The following is an 18,415-nucleotide window of genomic DNA, read 5'->3' on the forward strand; positions in this document are numbered from 1 at the left end:
TAAATTAATGCCAGAAATATAGGGGAGATTCTTGTAAGTATTAATGAATAAATGGAAAGAACACATAAATACCTTACAACAGAAAACCCTATCAGCTTTATTTGGAGAAAAAAAAATCCAGAAACAAAAACCTTAATATGTCACAATAAAATAAAAAAAAAATAAAAAAGAAATAAAGCCCACCCACAAAACTTTCAGCCTTACACCCGGCGCTTTACTTTCAATTAACTAAACAAAACAATACTACGGTTACAATGTATCATTTAACTGACATAAACTGATCATAACAGCAGGATTAATTAAAATGATTAAAATATACTAAGAAAATTAGAGACATTAACAATAAAAAGTTATAGTACAATAATGACAATACCATTAAAGAACGGATGGGGAGAGTTGAGTAAAAGGCAAACTTGAAATACACATCGCTAACATGTCCTTACAAAGCCTTGTAAGACATACAGTACATAATGGACATTATAGTAATAAGATAAACCTATAATCTATCTAAAAGAATATTCAATTTATCAACTACACCACTCATGATTTGACCCACTGATTAAATCACTCAAATGAATCTCTGGTATACACAAAAAAGGTCCTAAAAACTCATATGTTTAACCTGATTGTGCCTCTAGGTATAGTACAATGTCTTCCAGTAAAGTAAAAAGTTTTTATGTCACTCTGAGTAGCTGTTAATTCCATTACCCATCTGAGCCATAAAATGTGGCCATTAGGGGTAACTTTGGCATGGAAATGAGGGGTTAGGTCAGTGACACAGAAGGCCTTTCCATGCATACAGTACATAGACACTGTTAATACACACCCACACAAATATACACACATTCACTGCATGCAGACCTGCACAGGAGAAATCAAACCACCATACAGTCACACAGTCACACAGTCACACAGTCACACACACACACACACAGTCACACACACACACAGTCACACACACACACAGTCACACACACACAGTCACACACACACTTCAATATGGGAAAATATCTCATACAATCGAGTTTAGGCATACCCATGCATAGCGCCTGAGTTAAAATATGGGCCTGAAGGAGCAAAGCCAATGACAGGGAGAAAGCATTCACAAATGTGATGTGTGGACACTACAAATGACAAAATAATACCCGATCTAAGTTATAAATCCCTACCCCACAACTAACTCTTTTTGACCACTGCTCTCAAGGCACTACATGTAGGCGATACTGTGTAAAATCCACTTAGACATGGTCTTATGCTGCGTTCCAGACACAATTTTTAGCCAGTAAGTTACGACTTCAAGTCACGACTCACGACTTGGTAGCGTTCCAGTCAAAGTCACGAGCTGGCTAGCAAAACATTGTGCCGTTGGCAGGGTTCAGGTTAGGCTACCTAACGTTAACTGAATTACTTTACATTGCCTATTTATTTATATTTTTCACCGTTAATCACCGGCGTCTGTACAGCATCAACAGGGGTCGCCATTGTTGTTTATGTGCGTGTGACATCACAAACTAATTGGGAGTACAACGATCTGGTACGAGTTCACGAGTAGTAAGTTACGGGTTTGACTGCCGTTCCAGAGCGCTTTCACGGGTAGACGGTTGTGAAAACACGAGTTACGGGTTGCCTGGAACGCAGCATTAATTCAAACATATTTTATATTTCTGTCTTTTTTTCACATGTCCCTATTGTCTTTGGCCTGGTCAGGACCTTTTCTCTCTTCATTCCCATCATGGCACATTTTAACCCCGTCTACATCTACTCAACTTCAAATCACACCCCACCACCTGCCCTACAAACTTCTAGATCTGAAAGTTTTTGATAGGCGAGAGCAAAATGGCACTTAACCTAATGTATAGACCAAGGAACAAGATGTAGGGGCCTACCAAATAATTTAAGACCTGCTTTAATTTGCTGAGGATAATTGGGTGATAAGAAATTGAGCATCCACAAAACCTCCCCAATTTTCTCCCCTATGTCAAATTTTAATGGAAGCTGCCTCTTCTCCCAGAGCCTATAACAGAAGGCAGGTAGATTTCTTGCCACGTTTCTTGGCCTGCAGTGCTGCCCTAGTTGCCATCTCAAAGACTTCCCTCACACCATCTTTGGTTTTGGCAGAACATTCTTGATAGCCGTAGGCACTGATGCGGTTCGCCATCTCTTTGCCATCTTCAAATTTAACTGGCTCCTGGAGACAAGTGTCAGAGAGAAGACTTCAATTTTGACATTTATATACCAACACTTATGCACTTACCAGCATATTTTGAACAAAAACACAACTGACCTGTTTCATTTTGGCAAGCTCTCGTCTGGTGTGCTCATCATTGCGCAGATCTTTTTTATTGCCCACCAGGATGATGGGAACATTTGGACAGAAGTGTTTCACTTCAGGTGTCCACTTTTCTGGAATATTCTCTACAGTGAGTCAAGGGGAAAAATACAGTAATTAGTAACATATATCAATTTCACAATAGCAAGGTGTTTGATACATAGTGGTGTGACTGATGCAAAGACAATACCTAAACTGTCAGGGCTGTCTACAGAGAAGCACATGAGAATAACATCAGTGTCGGGGTAGGAGAGAGGTCTCAGTCTATCATAGTCTTCTTGACCTGCTGTATCCCAAAGTGCTAGCTCTACCTGAGAAAAGAGAGAGAGGGTTACATGTCAGGACCGACAGATGCATGTGATAAAGAGGGTCATTTGAGCAAGTTATAAGATTAAGAATGTATGTAAGTGTTTAAGCAGACCCATATTACATTATTCTTATACTTTATCCCTTGTATGGTCCTTCGTGTCATGGGGACTTGGTTAGTTTATTTACATTTTGTATTAGCCTGTCCAAACGCGTTTGATCATGCCAGTTCACGTGAAATGACATCACATAGGACGCAAGGGTCACCGCCAGGCCAATGCAAAAATGTCAAATAAACTGAACGTGTCCCGGGCACCCAAAGGACAACACAAGAGTTATATTGGAAGAAAAATATAGATACAAAAATGATTGAACTGACTAATAATAAGCAGTAATTTTAAAGAGTCTATTTTAAAGTAAAAATGCCAAAGACTCATTTCTTCCACTTCCTCAAATATAAATATTTGCTGTCTTCTATGATAGTAAACTGAATGTCTTTGGGTTTTGTACCATTGCATGAAAAAACATGCAATCTCAAGTCGATTAATATAATGTATATAATAATAAAAGTAACCTGCAACTATTCTGATAATCGATTAATCATTTTTTTCAAGAAATAATTCCAAACTTTTCATGGTTTCAAATGTGAGAATTTGATGCTTTTGTGTCCTACGTTATAGTAAATTGATTCTCTTTGGCCTTTGGGCTGTTGGTCAGACAATGATAATGTTATCTTGGGCTGTAGTAAATGATAATTGAAATTATGCATTTTTCACAATTTTTAAAAACCAAACAATGAATAATCGACAGATTGATCATTATTGAAATGAATTGTTAGTTAGCAGCCCGAATTGGTTTACATTTTCAATTCAGACAACAAAACATAACAACTTTGACAATGTGATAATAACTAATGATAATGAAGTAATATTATTGCTAATTTTGCTCAGCACCCGCACAGTTTCTACAAGGACCATTTGGGCTCCCCAGACCCCAGTTTACAGCAAGTGTTTTATGTCTCACCTGTTTCCCATCCACTTCAATGTCTGCCACATAGTTCTCAAACACAGTGGGGACGTAGACCTCTGGGAACTGGTCCTTACTGAAGACGATGAGCAGACAGGTCTTCCCACATGCACCATCCCCAACTATCACCAACTTCTTCCTGATAGCAGCCATCTATGGGAAAGAGTCCAAAACAAATTAATACTTTTAAAACAAGGTTATAAAAAGTCACTACTCTTCACTAATAATACATACAACCAAACACAATTTTAGCAATAGTGTACTGATTCACATAGTGGGTGAAGAAGACTTTTAAACTAAAACGGTGCAATTACAATCTAGGCTTCAGTTTCCCCTGGTTGGCACATTAGCTACATTAGAAATAACAGCTCAGACAACGTTAGTAACGCGACAAGACCGGTCTCCTTATATCTTTAGTTTCATTAAAGAGATCCTGATGTAGGACCTAAATCTTAACCAAAACAAGCCGGCTTGCAAACCGAGAGGCTGCCTCGGAGGTAGGTGTAAACATATAACATTTCCGTGCTGCGTTCCCATTCCTGCTGAATGGCTGTGCAGTGTATTCCGGGCCTGTCAAACCAGCTAACATTAGCTAGCAAGAAAGCTAACGGTGTTTCCCGTGGTTTGGATTACTGTCATTCAAGGTATTCCCTCTGAAATTATAACTAAGGTATTCATCGCACTACTGTAATACTTATGTGACTGAAACAAGAATCGGCATAAAGTTTAAAAGATATAGTTGAGTAAGATTACCGCTTGATGTTTCTGTGTCCGCCTTTCTCCTCTTCCTGACCGACTGGAAAACTCCGCCTACCACTAATACGCATGTGCACAAGGACGTCATTAGGCTGCGGGAAATGTATCTAAACTATGTTACAATTGTATTACTTATACATATTAACAAATGAGGAACAGTCACTGGTAATATATAATAAAACAATGTAACATGAATAATAATATTAACTAAACTGAAAGTTCAAGTCTAATCGTCAGACTTTTTCATTGATCTTTTATTGACGGTTTTAAATATCAATAATGCAATAGGCTACATTCAATTGTGTAAAAAATATGTACATACACATTTGAATAATATATATATATATATATATATATATATATATATATATATATATATATATATAGAAATTACAATTCAGTTAGATGAAAAATATAGCCCATTGTTATGTTATGTTTTCAGGGTAAACTGTCCATGAGGAGGGATAAAGATAAAGAGACAAACGTAGCCTATAACATAACCTACAGATGTTTACACATTGAATTAAAGCAGCCTACTGTACATTTTAAAATGAAAGGTCTGTCACAAAAGCTAATTTATATCCCACTAAAGAGTTTTCCCATTATTTATTTGGGTTTATGTTGCATCGCAAGCATGAATCACAATGATCTAACATTAAGAACTCTGCATCATGTGCAAGTACACTGCTCACTCCTGCGTGAGAAGAAGGGCACAGAGGGCTGCAGTCCGTCTGAGCTGCCTCAGCTCTCTCAGTGAGACTCTTCAAAAGCATCTCCTTGTTTCAGGAGGCGAGGTCGCCTCATCAAGCCCTCCTTAAAGTGAGCATGGCTTCTCTCTCCTCCTCAGTTTATTTGAGGGCATGCTTATTGAGACTGAGCTGTTCATGTCAGAGTTACAGCACTGCTGCTTCTATTTGTTTCTATGGACACTGGAGGTGAAGTTGCTCTGATTGGCTGCTTGGCTCAGCCAGTCTCAGGTCTATTTCCTGACGGCAGTGGTGCTGTTGCTGCGCTGGTAGAACAGCACATAGGCTTGGTTGGTCTGAAGCTGGTTCTCTGAGACTGCAGTCACACTGTGGGTGGGTAGATGGAGAGTAATCATGAGAACCAGCTCCAGGTTTATATAGGTGTCTCAATACCAATGACCCACAGACACATTTGGGCTTTTGTAAATAGATGATGTCGTTGGCAGGGCATTGTATATTAAAACAAAATGATTTGGGTGCTGGGCAGGTCTCACCTGGAGTCATTGTAGAAGCACCACCCATTTTCATCTGAACAGCAGGCTGTGTAGTGGCCCATGTTTACCGTCCCAGCGTGGTTACATATTGCATATAAATCATACAGAACTGGGGCTGTGGAGACATACATAGATATGATGACTAACTTATTATATTCTTTAGAACTACCGTTGTGTCAGTGGTGTGTTATTTATTTATATGAATTACGGAATAATCAACCTATTGTTAAAAAAAAAAAAAAAAAAAAAAAAGACTAAAATATAAAATTCAAAAGTAGCACATGAGCTGTGGATGAGCTGCTGATTATAAATGGCATTATGTTTGATTACATTGTATTTTAAAAGTTGAATTATTTAACAGTAACGCACATGGTTGAATCAAGTATGCATGAAATAGGAGATATTGCATGGATGGTGGAATAAATGAGACAAACTAAGAGAAAGGTTTTGTTTTTTTGTTACCACAGTCGACAGGCCCGTAGCGTCCCAGGTCCAGGTTAGTGATTGGGAAGGACACATACACTGTGCTTTTACTGATAGACCACCGTGACGTTGTAAAGCGGTTCAGATCTGATCGAGACTGTTAAGTGATGTTTTTATAACTTCTGACACAAAAACACACTTGTTAATAAGGTAAATAGTAAGAGATGTTGCCAAGGATACGGATCACAATAACCTGGGGAAACCGCTGGATGGAAAGTCGCTTGGTGCACTCTGTATGCCTGTTACACCTCTCGCACATCTGGAACACACATATACAAATACACACACCTCAAAATTGGTTAAACATTTGCATAAACACAGGATCCGTTGGAGGTAACTAACTAGTGCAAAAAACAGCTGGAGTATTGAAGGTTTTATCCACCACTGTGCGCTGAGCTATCATTTTCTTGGTCGCGTTTGATCCGGCTAGCCAAATTTTCTTCTGTCTCCCAAGCAGATGTAATTTAGAGTGATCATTAAGTAACAAAACAATCAGATAGTATCCACCTGTTCACACTCCCAGACCAAATGCAGGAAAGTTCCAGTTTGTTCAGGTTGGCAGAACGTGCAGTAGGGAGTAGCCTAGGAATGGCTCTTTTAAGGAGTCCAATATGTCCTATGGCATATGTTGAAGTGGATCTGCTAGTGATTTGGGTTCTTGGAACAGTGGGAAATGTTGACCCAAACTGTCTCCCAATTAATTACGTTCCCTTCCGGGCTCAGCTCTCGCTCCCATGTCTTGCATTGTCTGATGTTTATGATTATATTTTATTGCATTGTTATATTTACTGATGCTTTATTTTACATTTTTACAGTACCTCTTATTATTTATTTCTGTTACTTTCTATACTTATCTTTCTATCTTTGTTGTTTTTATTGTACTCTTGCAACAACCAAATTTCCCCACTGGGGATCAGTAAAGGTGTATTTTATTTAGTTTCTTTTACCATGAATTTTAAATTGTGCGGACAAATAAATAAAGTCAAATAAGTACATTTTTTTAAATGAGTCAAATGAATAAAAGTATGGATTACAAATGGCTAAAAAATCGTTTTGTACTAAACCATTCCTAGCTCACAGAGTGCGTGTCATTGATCCCAAAGTTAGAGACGCATTATGTCCATGTTTTGCACTCTCTGTGTTAACTTACTGGTGAATTCTCCTTGTCCAGTTTCTCCTCCTGAGAGAAGAGCTCCAGGCACTCCCTCAGCGTGACCTGCCCAGCAGAGCTTCTCTTGGGGATGGGCAGCGACAGATCGCAGAACACATCAAATGTGTTGGAGTAGTGGGAGCACACTGAGCAATGCAGCGAGCTCCTCAGCTGGCCTGAGAACAGGTCTGGGAGGAGGGTGGAAGGAATCATCAGTGGGTTGCCTTCATTTATGCTTATAATGCCGATGAGTCACCATGACTGGATTGCTCTCCTCACCTACTATTCTGCTGTCATCTCTCTCTAAGTGCTTCTTCCACATGGCAGCTGCCTCTTCTGAAATCCTAAGGGAGGAGATGAGGGAAAGAGAAATGTGGTCACACCAAGGACATCAAAGTTTCAAGGACAGAATCTTTTCCACAGAAACACACACACCGAAATCTGGCAAATTTTTGTACGGGCTCCTTCCCTGTTCGTCGAACGTAGGGTCTGCGGTTGATTTCTGTGTGCAGCTTGTCCAATAGGAACCTGAGGAACTCCTGCGCATCCTGTTGACTGGGTTAAAGACAGAGACAGAGACTTCCTTAATGTCACAGGCAGCTATTTCTATACGAATCTCACCTTCAAAACCAATCTATACTCATGGCAAAGTGGAAAATGAATTGATATACAGTTCCTCTCTTGTCCTTGAAACAGTTGTGCTGTTATACATGTAGAAGTGGATATCGTGTTGCACTGCATTCAAGTCTCATGGAAAGATGCAGTTAACCTTGAGGGAAAGAGAAACTTTATCTATTCTCACCTGTATCCACTGAAGTAAGGCACTGCTTCTTTAAATATATTGTAAAACTGTCGTGGATTTACAACTGTGTCCCCTTCATTTACGTCCCAAAGGCCTGACAGCACCTGAGAGAAAGCTAGCACAAGAAGACAGGGAGCAATTAGAAAAGATGAAAACATAATAGCAAGAGGAGGGAACAACAGGAACATACCTTCCATGAGCTTAGCCTCCTCTTTGGAAAACTTCTCATCCCTGTAGGACATGAGGAGGCTGTAGTCCCGTAGGCCACGTGTGTGAGACAAACATTGGACTACTGCGTTTAGGAAACACTAAGTTGGAGACAAAGTATGTATATGAGGAAAGTGAGCATGTTTATGGAAATTAATTTTATTTTAAAGGAGTTTTCTTAAAGCATCCTTTAACACTTACTGTGTTTCCTATGTTTCTAAGGCCAACCCTTCCACTTCCTATGGTGAGCTGCTGTTTCTGGAAAATAAGGACAACACAGGAAGCTATTGATCCAAACTCTATCTACAAGAAAACAGCCTATTTTAATTTGTATAAACATGGTTCACTGCATGTGTGCCCTATATGACCCCCCCGGCTGTGTGTATGACGTTACATGTTCTCTCTGACTTAACACCGCCGTTACAGTGTGTGTACAGGCAGCATTGGAAGGACAGATTTAGCCTTCTTATCCCATTAGCGTAAAAGAAAGGCAAAATGGAGGTCAGCCTGAATCATTCATCCTATTAAAGACCAAGGAGTGCTGACAGGTGCTTAAACATGTGTGTTGGGGTGTACTCTACATTACATAATAGTTCAGTCGGTGTTAGATTGTTAAGACCATCAGTCTTGAAAGTTTGAGCATAAATTAAAAGGCTTATAGGATGTTGTGTTCTGCACACCTCGTTGTCAGCAACCAGAAGCAGGCCCATCAGTGAGGTGTAGAGGACAGACTGGGAGATGTCGGCTGTCTCTCTCTGGAGTCCGTTCTGGGAGACCAGGGTTCGGCACAGGGCCTCACAAGAGCCCTCAACGTTGACGCCACTGGCTCCGGGCATCCTATTTTACTGGTACACCTCAGAATTTTCGACCACTTCACCTGAGACAGATAGAAGGGCTTCCCAAAGAAATGAAAGCCAAGCGGTTTGCACCTTAAACTGGGAAGGTTGCACCACCTCTTTCTTTTCACATGCAGTGTCAAAGGTGAGCAGAATGTGGTGGTAGTAAAAAAGGGAGAAAGAGTCCTTTTATTCCAAGCAAATGACGAGGGATGTCATCCACAGCTGAGAGGAAAAGAACAGAATTGATTTGCCAATGAGCATCCCTTTAAGGTAAATCCTTATCTTGCATATATCCATGTTGATCTACCTTGGCTCACAATTCCCTCTCATAATTACAGCGCACAGGACAAGTCAAGGTCTGACAGACAATAAATCCAGATATTATATTAACATATCAGCTTCAGGACACATATTTACAAAAAGAGAGGATTTCTGGAGACCTCACCTCAAGTGCTCATTGACTAAAGGGTCAAGTATATAAGAATCTCACAACCAAGGTATGTTCTGAGACGTTATCAAAGCCAAATTGACACTCTCATTGCGGTTTTGTGCAGGTAAAGAGTAAAACCTTGCAAACAAAGTTGTTTGCAAATTTCTAACAAATAGTGTAGCATTAGCAAATAAACAGAGTGGTTTGGACTCACCTGATCACTTGGTCGCTCTATCTGTGGACAAACTGTCCCAACCAAACTGTTCCCATCACCTGCTGAGCTGTTAAAAATGCATAAGGGGACGTCTACTGTTTCACTGTGTGACTGTAGGCTAGAACTGAAAGTCTACCTCTACCTCTCTCCTGGTGTCAGAGGGGGGGGAAGAGAGAGAGAGAGAGAGAGAGAAAGAAAGAGAGAGAGAGAGAGAGAGAGAGAGAGAGAGAGAGAGAGAGAGAGAGAGAGAGAGAGAGAGCGAGAGAGGATAATCATCACTAATCTTTTATTTGTGGATCGTGTTGGGTATACTTAGACTTGTCTCTGTGTACTCTGAGTAGCTCAAAAAAAACTTTTAAGTGTCAGTTTATTTAAAAAAAAAAAAAAAAACATTTTACACTGTAAATTCACATTCAGTAATACTGTTCTCAAGCTGTACAGTTAACATCACCACAATCACACAATCCATCAGCAAATGCAGCAAAAGACTAAATCCATGTAAGAAATTCTATGTGTATCTAAGCACAATCATTGTTTCACAAACAGTCCCATATTTTATTCTCTCCAATGTCAATGTACAGATCCATAGACGCTCCCCAGGCCTCCTGAGATCATCAGTCAGCGACTGGTATGGTCTGCCATTTCTGTGTCCGAGCTGAGGCTGAGATCGGCTATGTGATACAGGGCGGGATCAGGGAGAGGGGAGAGCGGCGACTGGATGGTGTGAGCGCTTCTATCTCGTGACCGGACAATCGCTTGGCGCAGACAAGTGATCCACTGCTGCTTGCTGAAGGAGTCGTTGGCTTGCAGGCTGTATGGGTGAGCTTTGGAGCGCCCTCTGCTGCTCACACGGAAACAGTTCTTCACTGGGAGATGGAGGGACAGAGAGGAGGAGAAAGAAAATTTAATGGAATCAAGGTGGTAGGTTTCACATTAACTAATGGGGTGGAGTATGACGGCTTTCTCTCAATCTATGGGCTTAGTTGTAGCCTAAATTAAACCTTTCTTTATCTGGCAAACGTGAAACAAAAGATATAAATAAACCTGAAAAAGTATACTTTGATAAAGTATGTACATGTGAGAATTTCACACCTTACATATACATTACTGTAGTGCTGAAACAGTTGATCATTTAGTCAATCAACACAACATTAATCATCATTTATTAAGGATACCAACCGTTTGCTGGTTAAAGCATCTACATTTAGACCTTTTGCTATTAATATCAATTAATTGATTTATAATGATGTTGTATGCACATGTTACCTTTATCATTTCCTCCAGTGAAGGCTCCCCTGAAGGTGCCCCCTCCGCCAGCCTCCCCATCTGGGATCTCCTCCAGATTTATCAAGTCGTTGGGAAGAGGCTGTCTGTACACATGGAACAGCTGGCCTCCTTCTCTGTCCTCCCCCGGCCTGGTCAACACCAAAGCCAGCTCAAACAGGAATACATGCAGCCGCTGACAGAGGACACACACGCACACGCACAGACACACACGCACACACACACAGACAAAAAATCATCCATTATTCAGACATTACGGGTAACATCTTTTGGTTACAACACAAAATCATACAAAGTACAGTTTCAAAATAAAGGGTCACACAGGGCTCAAAGATCAAAAGCTACATTTTTGCAGAGAGGAGCAAAGGTCTGTAAGTATATGGATCCAGCCTGTCTTGGAGGACCTTTTTCAGTTGAGATACAAACAAATCAACAGCCAAAGGTCAATCAAAGGAACCTTAGAGTAGTTAAACATAAAAACAGAGAGCTGCTACCTGGCCCTTGGTGTTCTTGAGCTCTCCGTGGCAGTAGAGGAAGCGGGACTGCTGGATCTCTGGTAGCCTCTGACTCTCTTCGAGGTAGGTGAGACCCCGCCTGAAAAACTGACACTCCGCCTCTCCTGTCTTCTTGTTCACCTCTGCCACAATGCTATGGATCAGATCCAGCTGAACAGAAAAAAGTAATTTTACACATAGGTCATTTTGGTGATAAAAACAGTGTGTGAGATCTTGGTTGGGTTCTGAATAGAATAGGACTCATAGTATATATTAAAGCAATAGGTAAACAAACATATGTCATATGTTTACTATGATAGCATCCTGTTTCATGTGTAAACCTTTAATGTCCACAGTAAAAGACTACAGGCATGTGCAAATTAACTTATTTTCCATTTATCATTCCTCGAGTCTTCTTTAGTATGAAGTCATTGCAGATCAGCTGAACTGATGAATATGTCACATCACAGGATCACTGGCTACTGAAGTTCATGTTTCAAAAAACTATTTGCTCGTGCTGCCATTTGGAGGCGCAAATGTGCAAAGTATTTTAGATCTTAAAGCCAAATGTCTGGACTTCCCACACTTGCAGTCTGATGGATTTCATAATAAGCAAAGAAAAGCCTAAAATCTATACAACTTACAAAGCCTTAAATGTACAATATTTCTTTTGTACTGATGGATATTTGAAAAGTTTGCGTTTTAATAATTTGGATTAGTCTGTTATAATCCAGAGTGGTTGATTTTCATGCAACTAAGAAAAAACATCTGACCACATATAAGATTGTTAAAATAATTAAATGAGTAGCAATACATAATTAGAGGTTTACTGTGTATGAAACATTACTAACACTGTATAAAAACCATTATTAATACATTGTAAATGAATAGTTAATTAAAATTCAGTAAGTTATTTTTCTGTTAGACAATGAAATAATTTAAAATGTTAATTATCTGTAATGTTATAGTTTATGTTAATGTGTTTATCCAATAATTAGTTTACATTTACATAGATTAGATAATACTTTGTCAATGGTTAATAATTGGTTTGTAAACCATCTATAAAACAACTAATGCTTATAATATATCATTAAGTCGCGTTTTTTTTTGTTTGTTTTGTCAATGCACCATTATGTGTACCTTTTAATTTATAGTGAATGAGTGCTGTATGACTGCTGGCTGTTTCTGTGTTAGTCCTATATGTCACCTGCCTAGGGACTGCAGATGAAAAGTAGTTATTTTTACTAATTCTGGCCTATTTACATGGTGTTTTTATACAACAATATTCATAAATATGCATGGTCCCTATCAAATAAACCAATAAAATAAAATAAAATAAAAATAAGATGATTATTTTACTATTTGTGCACTGATAATATCTAAATCATGTTTGTAGATGCTTTGCAAAGTATGTATTAACCATAAACAAGGTATAATCCTATTTACAGTTAAAAATGATTTGGTAATGATGAACAAATACTTTATATAATATATAAAATGTTATGATGTGTACGACAATCAACTGTTAAAATAAATGATAGCATTACTAATAATTAACAAGCATCATTGGTTATTAACAGTAAAATCACTATCAACTTACGTTTAATCAACTATTCATTTACCATTTATTAGTGATGATTATTATAAAGTGTTAAGGAACCTTTTACTAGTTCATTTAAAGGAAACTCAGATCTATCTAAAGCAGCACACATCCTGTATTAACTGCCAATGTGGAAATCATTCAGGACCTTCTAAAAAAGACATGAACATGAACACCAACTTACAGCATCAGACAATGTGTCCTCATCCGGGTGCTCTGGAGGCGTGCACTTCTGTATCTCTTTCAACAGGAGGGGGTATTTGACCAAACGGCTCCGAGGGAGATCCAGGAAGTTCCACAGGTCCAGTTTCCTACTAAACGAAGACTCCTGACACAAGCGCAGGAAGTGCTCAACTTTTTTCTCGTTCTTTTTCTGGTCCAGCAGCGCTTTGGCACACACCTGGTTACAGCAGTACGTAACATAGGCCTCCAGGCAGGGAAACTGCAGACAGGGAGATTGGAGGAGCAAAGGAGAAATGTGTAGCCAGTTAATCAGGTGTCCTGAGACTGCCCGATAAAATGAAGATTACATTTAAAAAAAGAAAAGAGATGCACACAGAATGAACTCAGTGACTGTGGTGTGGAGGGGAACATGATCTAGTAAAAACAGGAACTGGAGAAAGTGAAGGTGGGGTGTGCCATTTTCTCTTCTCTCAGTCATTGGTTTCCATGGAAACACTCACCCAGTCAATCAGAGTAGGCCCCACCTCTCCGACTGTCTTCTCTAATCCCCTCAGCCGCTCAAGACGAAACAGAAGATCTGGTGTAAAATAAAGATAGAACTCTCATACTGTTGAAGTCTTATAGATTTTTTCCGACTGAATGTCTGAGTTACTACAGCTCAGAGACAGATGAACATCACACTCAGCAAACTCTCACTCAGTTATAACATGCAATCACAAGTAAATAAATCCGCACTCTCACTGAATGGCTTTCCATTCTTGATTTTGGGGCTGAACAACACAGTTAAAATCAGTATCTCAGTCATCCAGGTCATAGTTCTAGGGAAGATGCATATATCTTGTAATAATTGATGTTTAATGCAGTGGTGGTCCACTGTTATGCATCTTATCAAAGAAAACCCATCATACATGTATTGCAAAACCTTCAAAATGACAGTTGAATTTGACCAAAATTGAATTGACTTGGAATCGTTAATTTGGACAGAACAGTGTGAAACATTGAAAGTCAACAAATGATATTTTACTTTTCACTCAGCCATAATCACCTTATACATGATTAGGAAATGAGGAGGTTGATAATAATAATAATAATAATACGTTTATTTGATATAGCACCTTTTATAGACAACGTCACAAAGTGCTTCACATGATAAATATTGTTAAATACAGTAAGATCCAAACAGAAAATGAGCAAGCAAAAAAAGAAATAAAATACCAATGGAAATAAAAGATTACCCTTTGAGGACAAAAGACGCACCAGCGAGTCCTAGCGATGTTTGACAAAACTCCTACTCGAAAAGCGATATTAAAAAATTTAATTTTAGACATTTATTTACTATTTTATCAATATATTGAGCTACTTTTGTGAACCCAATACTTTTGTAAACTTATTTCAAGCACCAAAACAATTAAGTGTTTCCTCAAGAGATTTGAGAAATTTCAAAAAGTGAACATCAATTTTTCAGCTTTGGGGCCAAATGATCACTTTACACATTGCTCTGGAACAAATTTGGGCTCCACTTTACAGAAAGCAAAGTTTGTTCTGAACATTTTGCTATAAAACACACAGGGATCAGTTATATGCAAATACCCTTAAAAGGTGAATTTAAGAAGAAATGTTAAATGCCCTTAGACCTCAGAGGGTTAAAGACTTAAAAACCCAAAGTTAGAAACATGAGACAAAAGAGAGTTTAAACAAATGGGTGAGTGTGCATTGCAGAGAGATGGTTTACCTTCATGGAGAGGAATGAGAGAGTCCAGTGTACCAAAGATCTGTCCAAGCTCACTCTCTGTCAGGATGTCCAACTTCAGCATGGGCTCATAGTACACCTGGTAGCACACAGAGACCAGGAGGCAAAGGTAAGCAAAGAATGTATGCAGTACCGAAACACGCGTGAGAAGCTCAGATCAACAAAATGGTTCTGACATAAAGTAAAAGAGGTCAAATGCTATTGTTTTAGTCGACAAGTACCTTCTTGACCAGACTCAGGTCCTCAATGAGTTGTTTCTCACCCTGGGTCAGCTCATAGATCACCTGCAGACGACACATGCACACCGACATGTGGATACAAGCACATGCAAACACACGCCTGGATACAATGTGAAATCCACAGAGACAGACAGCATGAGCTCTCACAGCTGATTGTTCAATAAAGGAAGTTGAGCCTTGAGTGCCAGCTCACATCCTCTTTCAAAACCCCTGTGCAGTGTAGAGTGTAAAGTAGGCACTATTCACACTCCAACCACAGCCCCACAGCTTGACCCACATACCCTCCAAAAAACATTGCATAATATTAAATAACCTAGAGCTGGGTGTTATAGAGAAAATATTTTTGTTTTCACAATATTTTTGACCAAATACATTACAATGACATAATGTGGATATAATCACTAAGTGGGTAATGGCAAATAAAAGAACAGCTGTAACAGTCTGTTAAGTTCAGAAAATGACATCACTTTACTGTAATGTTGCCTATAAAACCAGGAAAAGACATCACTTGTGTCATATTGCGATATTGAAAATGTTAGACGATATCTAGCCTCATACAGTATATCGATATATTGCCCAGCCCTAAAATAACCCTGCAGAAAGTTTAGTCCCTGCAACTGAACTAAACTTAAGCATGCTGCCCCTCGCACCTCCTGTCGTTTGATCTCCTTTGCAGTGAGGTCATGACTCTCCACAGTGTCACTCCAACATTGGCTGTTGCGCCGGCGTGGAAACGACGAGGCCTTCGGGCGTTGGCGCAGGGGAGCCGGGGGCAAAGGTCGAGCCTCTGTGCGGAAACTAATGGACCGCTGTGAAAATAGCAAAGTAGTAGAAGGTCGGTACCTATTCATTTTGCATAACAACAGGTGTGTCAGTGTGTTTGTGACTTGTTACCGAAATGGACTGTCCAATGCGTTTCAGAGCAGGGGTCTTCACCGGGGTTAAGACACCGGTTAGGCTGTTGGACTTAACCACAGGTTTGACCCTTTTATTACTGGGCTCCTAAAAAGAAATCAACATTTAAAAAAAAAAAGAAAGAAAGAAGGTAAGAATCCAGCTTTGGCACATTTGAACAAAATGGTCCTGAAGCTTATCAGGGTGGGTCATTCATCCACCTATTACTGGCGGTACGTTAGAAAATTTAAAACAACTGAATGCACATCTGGTACCTGCAAAAGAGGAACACCTCACCTCTGAATTCCTCATGTGGTCAGACATCATCTCAGCCTCCTCATCTTCCTCTTCATCCTGATGAAACACAACAGGTCACACACAACAGAACAAGCTTGAAGTGAACTTAAGAAAGAGAGAGATGTCGAGATGGGCGAGATGTTGCATGGTGCGGATCTGTCATTTCCTGTGTGACTCTTTCAAAGAGGAAGAAGGCTCTGTAGTAAAATACAAGATGTCTGCCTGTTTCGTGCCACACTAACCACATCAGCTGTATAGTCACTGCAGTATCAGAGTGAGATGTATTTAAATACATGCAGTAAAAATGTATGTGTAATACATGTGATAAAGATGCCAGCACAACGGGTCAACTTGAAAAGTGGAAAATCACAGTGGCTAAAATGTGGCAGGATGTGACTGATGTTAAAACAACATTTAGAAGTTTGCGTATTCGGGGAGCTTGTGGCTGCACAGCTAAACATGATGTTCACATCTCTCATCAGCTCTGCACTCAGCATTGTGGTCACAAAGGTAAGGTTGACTAACTTCCGCTAGTTACAGAGAAACAGAGAGAGACACAGAAGATAAAGAAGAGGCACTGGAACACAGGGTTTTAATGGTGCATGTCAGATATCACTCACCTCCATGATTCTGATAACAGTTTCAGGGGCCGGGTCTTGTTTTCTCTTCTTCTAAAAAGAAGAAATTTACGAGACAGTGAGTTCCTTGGCATTTAAGAGAGTACCCACGTAGGTTTTAGATGAGAAAATTGAGATGTAAGAAATAAGGTAGATGGGGTGACTAACCCCAGCATGGTCACAGGGGATGGACTGTGTCTCGCCTTGCGCTGCAGACCTAAAAAGGGCAAAAACCTAGAGTTATTTTACTTGACATACAGCTTAGAAACACAAAACACAACACCCTGAGTAGCTGAATGGATCCTAGTTGTATGTGCCTTCATAACTCATTTAACAGATTTGTGCCTCAAGTTATATAAAAGTACATTTACAGAAAGGTAGAGACTTAGAGTACTGAACAGTAAGGGTTAAGCTTTACCATTAAGCCAGATGTGTACCAACTTTAAATACCATTTGTCTGCTTACATATTTAAGTATACTATCCTTTATTTGAACCTCGTCCCAGTCTGATATCAGCATTAATATACAGTTTGTGGCACCTCAAGGTAGAAAAAGGTAATGAAAGTACGGTACCATACCAGAAAGTCCTTGTTTCACCAGTCTCCTCCACATCCATCTTTTCTTTGTCTTCAATGCATCTTTACAGAAACATTACACATTCTCAAAATGAAAATAAAATAAAAGGGTTGAAATCCAAATTCACAGCAGTCTTTTCTGCGTTTCAGTAACGTACAGCGAGTGGTTTGCATGGAGCTTGTCAGAGTTCAGTGCACTCCTTCCTCATCTCACACCAGACCACATCCTTTAGGGTTGCACACTCACGTATCCGCTCAGAGGAGGGTTTAAAACTCAACTCGCTCAAACCTAATCACACCAACTAACAGATTAAACTAGAACACCACTTTGTAGGTCCAGACCCAATTAAAATGTGACAAGAGGAAGTGAGAGTAGGCTACATTGAGGACAGCAAATTATTCATGAAGTGCCTTTTTTTTTCCAAACAAATACTTTTGCAGGTCATTTAGCACTGAATTTCTTGTGTACTCTACATTACAAAAAAAAAATTCCAAATAAAATTTTTTTTTTCTTAAAATGGTAAGTTCACAGGTAGACGTTTAGCTGATGTAGGCTGTGCTTCCCGGATATGTTCTAGAATGAAACTTCTGATGAAAGAGGCAGAAGCACGTCAGACACGGCGAAAAAAAAAAAAAAAAAAAAAAAAAAAAAAATATCTGACACCATCAAATTGTTGTTTTAATTAAAGTATTACACTAC

The 18,415-nt window shown here is 39.4% G+C and overlaps 3 protein-coding genes across 3 annotated transcripts; all 3 read right to left on the reverse strand.

Moving 5' to 3' along the window:
• Positions 1-69: 69 nt before the first annotated feature.
• On the reverse strand, positions 70-4,498 carry LOC114558365 (rho-related GTP-binding protein RhoA-C-like). The gene is made up of 5 exons (XM_028582320.1): positions 4,415-4,498; positions 3,659-3,814; positions 2,520-2,640; positions 2,285-2,415; positions 70-2,188 (listed from the first exon to the last, which is right to left on the reverse strand). The coding sequence occupies exons 2-5, from the start codon at positions 3,812-3,814 to the stop codon at positions 2,015-2,017; spliced, it is 582 nt and encodes a 193-aa protein (XP_028438121.1). The 5' UTR covers positions 4,415-4,498; the 3' UTR covers positions 70-2,014.
• Positions 4,499-5,396: 898 nt separating this feature from the next.
• Positions 5,397-9,135, reverse strand: usp21 (ubiquitin specific peptidase 21). The gene is made up of 11 exons (XM_028582584.1): positions 8,980-9,135; positions 8,501-8,557; positions 8,283-8,400; positions 8,093-8,207; positions 7,726-7,845; positions 7,570-7,634; positions 7,291-7,478; positions 6,321-6,399; positions 6,120-6,227; positions 5,658-5,772; positions 5,397-5,490 (listed from the first exon to the last, which is right to left on the reverse strand). Exons 1-11 carry the CDS (start codon positions 9,133-9,135, stop codon positions 5,397-5,399), a joined length of 1,215 nt encoding a protein of 404 aa, XP_028438385.1.
• Positions 9,136-10,132: 997 nt separating this feature from the next.
• On the reverse strand, positions 10,133-17,919 carry arhgef3l (Rho guanine nucleotide exchange factor (GEF) 3, like). The gene is made up of 13 exons (XM_028582287.1): positions 17,719-17,919; positions 17,309-17,357; positions 17,144-17,194; positions 16,524-16,580; positions 16,227-16,334; positions 15,983-16,141; positions 15,315-15,377; positions 15,076-15,172; positions 13,844-13,920; positions 13,345-13,602; positions 11,561-11,731; positions 11,049-11,241; positions 10,133-10,648 (listed from the first exon to the last, which is right to left on the reverse strand). The coding sequence occupies exons 1-13, from the start codon at positions 17,754-17,756 to the stop codon at positions 10,401-10,403; spliced, it is 1,569 nt and encodes a 522-aa protein (XP_028438088.1). The 5' UTR covers positions 17,757-17,919; the 3' UTR covers positions 10,133-10,400.
• Positions 17,920-18,415: the final 496 nt, after the last annotated feature.

The sequence above is a fragment of the Perca flavescens genome, chromosome 7 (assembly GCF_004354835.1).
Source record: "Perca flavescens isolate YP-PL-M2 chromosome 7, PFLA_1.0, whole genome shotgun sequence".
Taxonomy (NCBI): Eukaryota; Metazoa; Chordata; class Actinopteri; order Perciformes; family Percidae; genus Perca; species Perca flavescens.